Raw genomic sequence first — 11,045 nt, 5'->3', positions numbered from 1 at the left:
TCAGTCCGTTTATCGGATGGCAAACATTATATTATATTATATTATATTATATTATTGGTAATGAATGTTGGAGCTCATCCAACAGGGGGCGCTTGAAGACACGAGCATGAGTCACACGCCTCTCACAGACAAGACAGTAGCAGAAGAAGCAGCAGCAGTGTTGACAGGAAGAGCGTTTGTGAGTAAAAACAAGCGTTTACACTCGTATTTCAAACGCATATGATTTATTCTGTCAGCATTATTTTAGAATAAATCTTACACTTTATGTTGTGGGGCTTATAGCCTTCTTTATTGCGCTGTTGTCACATTCATGTCTGCTTTTGAATTTGAAGATGTTTCATTCAAACACGCCTTTGAAAACAGACCAACATAAACAAATATGTTGCACAAATATATCAATTTTAATGAATAAACTACGATGATTGTTTCATGAAACAAATTGAATTCAAAAAGGAACTAGATAAGGTTTTATTCAATGGTGAAACATTTGTCTGTTTGTTCTGCTGGTTTGTTTATAAAGCTGCATGTTACAATGCATTCATGTTTTATTCAATTTATGTTTATGAACGTGTAACATATTACATATTTTGAGAATATTGTATGCATTTATCTGTGCTGTTTACAAGATTACTAAACGTACTTCAGTAGTCCTTAGTTGTGTCAAGTGTTTTTAAACAAAGATTACACAGTGATTTTGTCAAATGTGAACCGTGAGGTGAATCGTTTCAGTTCATTTCAAGTGAAGAAAATTGATGAATAATTAGAGTTTGTGAAATATCAATCATTTCAATAATTCGTTGTGCTCATCTTCCTGCTTTGGTAACTTTTGCAGAAGTAACGTTAGCTTTTATTGGAGAGTTTTCAGTTAATAATTATTAATAATAATATACATATAGCCTAGGTGTGTGTGTATATATGTATATGTGTGTATATATATATATATATTAGGGCTGTCAAACGATTAATCGCGTTTAATCGCATCCAAAATAAAAGTTTGTGTTTACATAATAAATGTGTGTGTATGGTGTATAATTATTTTCTATATATAAATACACACACATGCATATATATTTAAGAAAAATGTGTTATTTATATATAAAATATTTTTATATAATATAAATTATATATAATATAAATATATACACAGAGTATATACATGCAAATATTTCTTAAATATATACATGCATGTGTGTGTATTTATATATAGAACATAATTATACACCGTACACACACATATATTATGTAAACACAAACTTTTATTTTGGATGCATTTGACAGCCCTAATATATATATAGTGCCGTTCAAAAGTTTAGGATCGGTCCATTTTTTGAAATGTTTTTAAAAGAGATCTCTTATGCTTTTGCATTTATTTGATTAAATGTCTTTACTGTCACTTTTAATCAATTTAATGCATCCTTGCTGAATAAAAGTATTAATTTCTTTCATTTCTTTCCAAAAAAAGAAAAAAGAAAAAAGACCCCAAACATTTGAACGGCAGTGTATAATGTTACAAAAGCTTTCTAATTCTGATAAATGCTGTTCTTTTGAACTTTCTATTCATCAAAGAATCCTGATTTTTCAACATTGATAATAATAATATAAATGTTTCTTGAGCAGCAAATCATCATATTAGAATGATTTCTGAAGGATCATGTGACACTGAAGACTGGCGTAAAAATTCAGCTATGCATCACAGGAATAAATTATATTTTACAATATATTGAAACAGAAAACATTACTTTTTAAAATTTAGATCCCTTCTGAAACCTGCCATAGTAAAAGAATACATGGTTTTGTGTATTGTTTTCCTTCTCTAGATTCCCTGTATGCAGACATGAGTGTCCCAGACTACATGCAGTGTGCTGAGGACCATCAGACGGTCCTGGTGGTGGTCCAGCCCGTGGGGATCGTCCCGGAGGACCAGTTCTTCCGCATCTACAAACGCATCGTCAGCGTGAGTCAAGTCAGCATACGAGACTCCCAGCGCGTCCTGTTCATCCGATACCGGCACCATTACCCCCCTGAGAACAACGACTGGGGCGACTTCCAGACTCACCGCAAAGTGGTGGGCCTCATCTCGGTCACCAGCTGCACCGCGGCCAAAGAGTGGCCCCAGACGTCAGACCGCTTCCACGGGCAGAAGGAGGTGTTCGGCTCCACACTGTACGACTCGCGGCTGCTGGTGTTCGGCCTGCAGGGGGAGCTGGCGGAGCAGCAGCGCACAGATGTGGCCTTCTACCCCAGCTATGAGGACTGTCCTGATGTGGAGAAGAGGGTGGAGGATTTCGTTGAGTCCATATTTATCGTCCTGGAGTCCAAAAGGCTGGACAGGGCAACCGATAAATCCGGCGATAAGATAACACTGCTGTGTGTGCCGTTCGAGAAGAAGGACTTTGTGGGGTTGGACACAGACAGCAGGTGAGTTTGGGTTCTGGGGATGTTCATTCAATGGATGAACTACTGAGAAATTCAGTTCAAATGATAAACTACTGAGAAATTCAACTTTTTTATTGGTGACCAATTTAGTTTTTTCAGTAGTCGATGCTTATATCTAGAGAAGGGTGGCTGATGAAACTTCAATTACCATTTATTTATTATCCTGCTAATGCAAGCATCATTATTAGGGATGGACAATATAATATAATCATATATCAGATATCAGCTGATATTAAAGATGTTTTTATTTTATTTTTTCATTTAGGTGACCTTCATCATCATCTAATGCTAATCTTAATCTTGAAAGACACACTAATAATTTAATATCACTATTAAATGTAACTTTTGCAAATATCCTAATCAATGTGTAATATATATATATATATATATATATACACACATTGATTAGGATATTTGCAAAATTTACGTCTAATAGTGATATTATATATATATATATATATATATCAGTTTATATATATATATATATATATATATATATATATATATATATATATATATATATATATATATACACACATTGATTAGGATATTTGCAAAAGTTACATCTAATAGTGATATTATATATATATTTATATATATATTATATATATATATATTTATATATATATTATATACTGTATATATACACACATTGATTAGGATATTTGCAAAAGTTACATCTAATAGTGATATTATATATATATTTATATATATTATATACTGTATATATACACACATTGATTAGGATATTTGCAAAAGTTACATTTAATAGTGATATTATATATATATATATATATATATATATATATATATATATATATATATATATTAGAACTGTACATTAGAATTTTGTGATGCCTGAATTTATTTATAGCATGTATATTGATTGGTTTTAATTATTGTTTTATTTTTCATTATTTTATGACTATGGTTTCCCAAACCTTTTTGTCAGCTGAACCCATTTGGCATAAATATATATACTTAAAGTTTTTTAAGTTAATATTTTTTACAATTTATAAACACACACATGCATATTTACAGTTCTCTGATCTCAGTTAATGGTTTATATATTTATATAATATATTTAAATATAATGTGTGTGTGGATACTGCCATAGTAAAAGAATACATGGTAGAATACAAATATATATAAATACATATATTTATGTATTTATAAATTGTTTTAAGTGTTTTATTTTGAATTTATTTATTTTAGTTTGTTTTGATATAATTAATTATTAGCTTTTTATCAACCCAGGGACGTCTTGCTGTTTCCTCACAAACTTTGATTTAGACAAAATACTAGAAAATTTGAACATCGGTTTATCAGTTATGATCCATAACAAGGAAAATAATTGACATATTGAAGAATCCCTAATCACCATTAATGTTGTTTATACTTGCAGTTTTTGGAATGAAGAGATAAAAAAAAAAAAAAAGAGTATTAAACTGGTGTGTAATTCATCCTAAATTTAGCCTGAATTTCACAGCGGTAAATACTGGATTCCCAAAAGTCCCACGACATGATGGTTTTGCCTGTAGGTCAACCGTGCATGATCTTCTATCCTGTTTCATGAGTTTTGCCATTTTTCTTTTCATGGTTGTTTTTTCTTCCCTTCTCTTGTTTTGCCTTGTTTTATTTGTCTTTCTTCTTTTCTTTCATACTGTCCTGTGAGTTTATTATGGGGTGTGAAAAGGTGAGCCGGTAGTTCTGTCTCCTGCTTTAGTTCATTCTTCCCCGATCAGCCTCTTCCTCTCCCCTTCAGTGACACACTGCTTGGACCTCGATTCTCTTGTGGCTCGGTTTAGAGTAGAAAGGTCAAACTCATTTTTGTGATGGAAATCGCTGTGCAGGAAGGGAAAAAAGAGCTTTCAGCAGCGTGTAATCTTTGTGTCCTCATGTCGTCTTTGAGTCGATTGTTTAACGGTGAAACATGGGCAAGATTCTCGGGGTCCTGGTGCCTGACAGGGTCAAGTGTCTGATCAAGAATACCGCCTCTCTCTGTCTGTCTCTCTCTCTCTCTGCTTTAACTGCAGAAGATCATGGATGTCATTCAGTAATTCATGAGTGATTGCACGCAAAGCTTTGTGCTCATCTCATCTACGGTCGCAGCATGAATTTGAATATGGCATCCATTTCTAAATATAATCTGAGTTTAGCTGTGTTTGCTCCATTGTAGGATGGAGGTTCTTGATCTGCAGTTAAATATAGATTATAAAGATGATGTTAGTCAAAGAAATAATATTAATATTATTATTAATATTATTTTTAAATATATTTGTATTTATAATACATATAATATTACTAAATATTTAATTAATACTTTATATATTATTTAATAATTATTAGGGATTCATGCATATAGACATTCTGTATAATATAATATAATATAATATAATATAATATAATATAATATAATATAATATAATATAATATAATATATGTGTTTATAAATATTATATTAATTAATGTAAAGCAATAATATTAATAATTCTATTTTTAAATATATTTTTATTTATACTAATGAATATTAAATTAATACCTCATATGTTATTTATCATTATTAGTGATTAGTGGATATATACATTTTGGATAATATAATATAATATAATATAATATAATATAATATAATATAATATAATATAATATAATATAATATAATATAATATGATTCACTGTAAATAAGCATTGCAACTTGTATTATACTCCTAAGTTATTGCCTTGTAATGTCTATAACTGTTTTGCTGTGTGAAGTTTAGGCTAATTGATCATTAATTAAAATAATAATCTTGCATTCACACTAGAGTTCCTGGCATTGAACTATTTAAAGATTTAGTTAACAGTTTTGTAATCAGTCATAGGACAACAAATATGCTGCTTGAATTGGAAAAAATATTAAAATATAAATAAATAAATAAAAATATTCCAACATTGGCTTAAGCAGACTGTTGCTGATCATTTAATGTTATTATATGGTCACTGATACGTCATCCTAAATGTAAAAGTAAATATTTATGAAAGTCTTAAATATGTTTCTCCTGTTTCTCTCTCTCTTGAATGACACTTGACCCTCTTGCACACTATCTATAGGGCTCCTTCCACCACAGTTTTACCTCCTCATGTTTATAAACATAAATCCTTTATTTTTTTTAGTTCCTTCATTCCCATGGGATAGACATCAAGTTGCTTTTGGATCCCTTTAGCTGAAATCCCCAGCGTTTTGCCTGTGCATCCCCTTCCCTCTGCATCCATCATCTCTTCACCTCCAGCTTCCCTCTCTGTCTGTTAATACTGGGCTAAGACAGAAGACAAAGCTTGATGCAAAACCACATCAGCATATCTGTGCTCCATATAAGGCGAGCCAGAGAGACGACATCGATCCACCGCTGATAAAAGATCTTGAATTAAACATGGCTGACGTCACCTGCACTTGGCTGCGAGCGCTGATGAAGAACTGAGCTGTGTGTGTAAACGCTGAGTGTTTCTCTGACTGCTCTTCCTCAGGCACTATAAGAAGCGCTGTCAGGGCCGCATGAGGAAGCACGTGGGGGATCTGTGTCTGCAGGCCGGGATGCTGCAGGACGCCCTGGTGCATTATCACATGGCCGTGGAGCTGCTGCGCTCTGTCAATGACTTCCTATGGCTGGGAGGTAAGATGAATGATTCATAGGGGGTGTTCACACTTGCCAGGTTTGTTTCCAGGTGCGATTGCTCTGTTAGTGCGGTTCATTTGAATAAGTGTGAACGCTGCCATCTGAACCATGGTGCGAACCAAACTAGCGAACCCAAACCCACCTTTTCAGGGGGTTTCGGTCTGCTTCAAAACAAACTTTGGTGAGGTTCGACTGGAATATGAACGCAACATGGACCAAAGACAATGAACCAAAAACAGGACGTGATGTCATATCCGTAAAGGTCATATCCGTAGGTTCTTCTCGTGAATCTCGTCATAGGTGCTACGTTTCCCATCACAAGCCCGTTTAGCACAACACACAGCACTGTTTTTGATGTTTGGTAAGTTCTGTTGCAAAATATGCCACAAAATATACGTCATAAAAGCTGTATATTTTAGCTTTTTTGTTTTGTTTAGGTTCGATGTTAAAAATGACGGTGTGAACGCTAAGCGAACAAGGACTAAATGTAATATTTTCTTTTTCGGTCCGGACCAAAAGAACCAAGAGAACTGAACTACAAGTGTGAACACACCCTTAGACTTGGTTTCACCCTAAATCAGTATTTTAGTATCATTGAGATACTATTTTAGATAAGTATTCATATTTTGAAGTGTTTAATTTTTATATGTTCTGTTTTTATTTTTATTTTAGTTAAAGTTTTAGTAATTTTTTTGTTAAAATAGGTCTATATAGTTCTTATTAATAGTTGTTTTAGTTTGAATTAAAAAGAATATATATATTATTCTTTTAATATATATAAACCTAAAAAGTTCCTGTAATACTAATACCATCCATCCATCCATCCATCTAGTATATATATATATATAGTCTGTATATGTTTTTTCAAATCGTTTTAGTTAACCATAATAACCCTGTACCCAAATATCTAAAGGTGGCCATTTCCTTAAATGTAAGAATGGCATGAGAAACCAGTATCACAACATCTTGGCTCTTAGAAGACTAGTATTACAGGAACTTTACATGCAGTATGTAACTACCACATTATAGTATCACCTCATGTACAACCAAAACACTTCAACATTAGAATCACTTACATGCCTGAGCAAAGTTATATCCAATCTTTAAACTCACGATGAACAGCTAACAAAGTAAACCCAGTCACTTTCAGCACTTTCTCCAACACTTCAACTCCAGCAGCCGAGACGTTCTCAGTCTTTGCCGAATGGATCTTGCTTTCCCAAAGGCCTGCATGACAGATTAACTCTCTCCAGTGATGAATTAGAAGAGTGAAAGTGTTTCTGTTTTGTTCCTCAGCTGCTTTGGAGGGACTGTGTTCTGCGTCTGTCATCTTCCATTACCCAGGAGGCACTGCGGGGAAGAGCGGAGCCCGTAAACCTAGCGTCTCCTCTGCTGCCGACGCTGGGAAGAGACACAGGCCTGGTCAGTGTGGTCAGACACATCTGTAGCGTCCCTTTTTATTTGACTAAACTAAAAATATCAAGATGATCCATGATTTTCTGCTTCATATTTTCATTTTGTTTGCTTGAGTGATTCTGGAGTTCATATTTAATTCTGGAGGATAAAAATGATTGTAGACCTTCTGCATATCTTTGCTTTGATTCATTCATAATGATACAATTATGTGTGATTTGCAAAACTTTTTCTTCTTCGCACTGTCATGTATTTCAGGAAGAAAAGCAAGGGTCTCCTATGGAAACTCAATATGTTTTTATTTACATCATGAATGAATGTGTGTGAATAAGATTATAGGTGAATGAGGTTGGATGTCTTCTGTGTGTCTCAGATGTTATTTACTGCTCTTCTTTGATGTTTGTTTCATCTGGAGTGAATCGTCACCGTTTCTTCTCAGAAAGCAGCAGAAGTGTTCAGTCTAAACCAGAGACAGTCATTATTACATTATTATTAAACCTGAGTCAGTTATGCTGATCTAGAACAGGAGCGTGAGAGTGTCCTAGAGCAAAACACAAGACAAATGTGCTGTTCTGTTCTGTTCTTTTCTTTTCTCTTTTTTTGCTTTTCTCTTTACTTTTTCTTTCTTTCTTTTTTCCTTTCTTTTCTTTTCTTTCTTTTTTCCTTTCTTTTCTTTTCTTTTTCCTTTCCTTTCCTTTCCTTTCCTTTCCTTTCCTTTCCTTTCCTTTTCCTTTCCTTTCCTTTCCTTTCCTTTCCTTTCCTTTCCTTTCCTTTCCTTTCCTATTTACTCTTTCCTTTTCCTTTCATTTCCTTTCCTTTCCTTTCCTTTCCTTTCCTTTCCTTTCCTTTCCTTTCCTTTCCTTTCCTTTCCTATTTACTCTTTCCTTTCCTTTCCTTTCCTTTCCTTTCCTTTCCTTTCCTTTCCTTTCCTTTCCTTTCCTTTCCTTTCCTTTCCTTTCCTTTCCTTTCCTTTCCTTTCCTTTCCTTTCCTTTCCTTTCCTTTCCTTTCCTTTCCTTTCCTTTTCCTTTCCTGAATTTCCTTTCCTGAATTTCCTTTCCTGAATTTCCTTTCCTGAATTTCCTTCCATCTGAATTTCTTTCTTTCTGAATGGATTTAATTTGTTTTTTTCCACATTCATTTGCATGTATTAACATATACAGTACATACGCCTGAAAACACTATAACATAATATTTGAACTCATTAACGGGTGTATCATTAATTCACACGTTTCATTTGCTAATTAATCCACTGTGGTGAGGTTTGCTCTACAGATTTATGTCTAAAAGGGCTTTATAAAGTATTTGCACACTGTCAAACCAAATGACATTTATTTGAAAGAAATATACACTTTCCAAGTAAAATATTGTGATAAATGATACAAATAGATGCTGTTCAAAATAAAGAGAAAAGCTCTTGATTTGTACAGATGCCATTTGGTTTGATTTTAAGTGTGCCTTAAGTGTCCAAAGACTTTTTTTTTAAGGCTTTGATAACAACATATTCAAAACTAAGAGAATGAATCATGTTTAAGCTTGCATGCTTCCTTAATGTCTGTTAACAGCCATTATATATAAAGAGTCCACCTCTCAGTTCTGCATGTCTGCTGACGGCTTTTTCACAATGTCAGGATCATAACAGATCATTTAGTGCTGTACTAACACTGCTTACCATCAACTGCAGCTTGTGCCAAGAGTGAACCAGGCTCTCTCTCTCTCTCTCTGTCTGTCTCTCCCTCTCTGTCTGTGTCTTCAGGCGCTCAAGAAGTTCTCATTGATCCAGGTACAGTAAAGCACACGTGTAGCTCTAGATAAGGATTTTGTGCTGTTGTGATGTAGTTTTAGTTGCTTTGTTGTGCTTGTGCATGTGTGCAGGTGTTTTGGTGGCCTTTTGTGTTTCTGATCTGATGGAAATGAAAATATCTGCAGTGATTTCAGTGCATGGATGTGAATCCTTACTTTTAAATCCAGCTGAAAGAATTTATAGCTCTTTTTTTGCAATCATTAATGTGATTTTTGTGCCTGATTTTTGCAGTAGTAGTTTCACCATTACAAAATCTGCAGTGCAGACACTTACTGATCAAATTGTTTCTAGCTATTAAGAATAACTAACTTAATAGTTACTAATGGGGTTGACCTCATGATTGATTTAGTTGATAGATCTTATACACAGGCTTAACTTGTTGTTTATGCTAATAAACTTAACGACATCTGCTCTTTGCTGACACTAGATGTCAGTGTTTGTTTGCCATTTGAATTTGAGTTATATGATCACAAACAGACTTAATACACTTAAGAGATTTAATTTGCATAGCAAAATTAAATATTTTAAATGGATTTCTCATTACTTTAAAGAGTTTGGAAGGTAAAACCAACAGTACGGATACAAAACTTTATTTATGAAAAATGTATTAAACTGTAATGAAAGATTATGCACTGATGAATCGTTCCGATAAGACCAGGGATATGGATTAAGTAAACAGGGTGAATTTGTCCTCTCTCTCTCTTTTTTTTAATAAACGTCCTGAGTGTGTAATTATTTTTCTCATTCCTCTAAACATGTTTCTTGATGACTTTCATATTTAATTCAAAGAAATTGCTTGTCGAGTTCCAGGTCTTGCATCAGACAAATGGGCTCATTTGCAGCATCTCATATCTCAGAGCTGTTAAATGCAAAATAAAATCTATTTTTAGTATTATTACAGACCTTAGGCTTTATAACATTTGAAAATAAGGTAGCGTGAATGCAAGCATTGCATTAGCATGCAGAGAACAGAATGAACTTTCTTTTCGTTTGTCATGGTCATTAACGTTGGTTCTCTCTCTTGTCTTCCTGTCCAGGCGCTCTGACGACCAATGGCATCAGTGCAGACACGAGCACTGAGATCGGCCGAGCCAAGAACTGCCTGAGTCAGGAGGACATCATTGACAAATACAAGGAGGCCATCTCTTACTACGGCAAGGTAACTTCATGCACAGGCATGCTCTGTCTGAGAGGATGTTCTCTGCTTTTTAATGCAAATTTATTTTTGCAGAAGCCGCTTTATAAACATGGGTATCTCTGGGTATCATTTTATTACTGGGGTTCGTTTGTTAAAATCAAAATATTGATAAGTTATTTAATTAATTAGTATTATTTAGTGGGCCTGAGCTAACAATGAACAGTTGCATTTTTTTTAAATTAACTAACGTTACCAAAACACTACCACAAATGTACTGTTAATTTTAGTTTATGTTAACGTTAACTAATGGGAACCTTGTTATCAAATGGTTCCAAAATCAGACATGGTTAAAGCCGTTGTAAAATTGTTTTTGCAAAATCGTTTAAGTATGAAACAATTTTTTTATTAAACATGGCCATAATAACCAAGTAACACGTCTTTCAAAGCCTTGTGTTATATTGAATTTACCCCAGTTAAGGGAGTTTTAAGCACACATTTCTCCGTGCCGTGCCTAACAACGCTCTTTAACTGTGGTAAAACCACTTTAACACGCAGCTTCTTTGTGGGACATTGTTTTATTAAACACTCAAAGTTGCGTTTCAT

General features: G+C 33.9%; 1 protein-coding gene across 1 annotated transcript in view; it reads left to right on the top strand.

Moving 5' to 3' along the window:
- Positions 1–120: 120 nt before the first annotated feature.
- Positions 121–11,045, top strand: part of trappc9 (trafficking protein particle complex subunit 9) — a 215,446-nt gene continuing 204,521 nt past the window's right edge. The window contains exons 1-6 of the mRNA XM_079879309.1: positions 121–178; positions 1,818–2,418; positions 5,941–6,086; positions 7,386–7,511; positions 9,257–9,283; positions 10,342–10,463. Coding sequence (XP_079735435.1) covers positions 1,835–2,418; positions 5,941–6,086; positions 7,386–7,511; positions 9,257–9,283; positions 10,342–10,463 — 1,005 coding nt within the window. The 5' untranslated portion in view covers positions 121–178; positions 1,818–1,834. The remainder of the gene's footprint in view (positions 179–1,817; positions 2,419–5,940; positions 6,087–7,385; positions 7,512–9,256; positions 9,284–10,341; positions 10,464–11,045) is intronic.

Source organism: Squalius cephalus (assembly GCF_949319135.1).
Source record: "Squalius cephalus genome assembly, chromosome: 8".
In the NCBI taxonomy this organism is placed as follows: domain Eukaryota; kingdom Metazoa; phylum Chordata; class Actinopteri; order Cypriniformes; family Leuciscidae; genus Squalius; species Squalius cephalus.
Note: the sequence above shows the minus strand (reverse complement) of the source record. Positions and strands in the feature narration are given on the sequence as shown.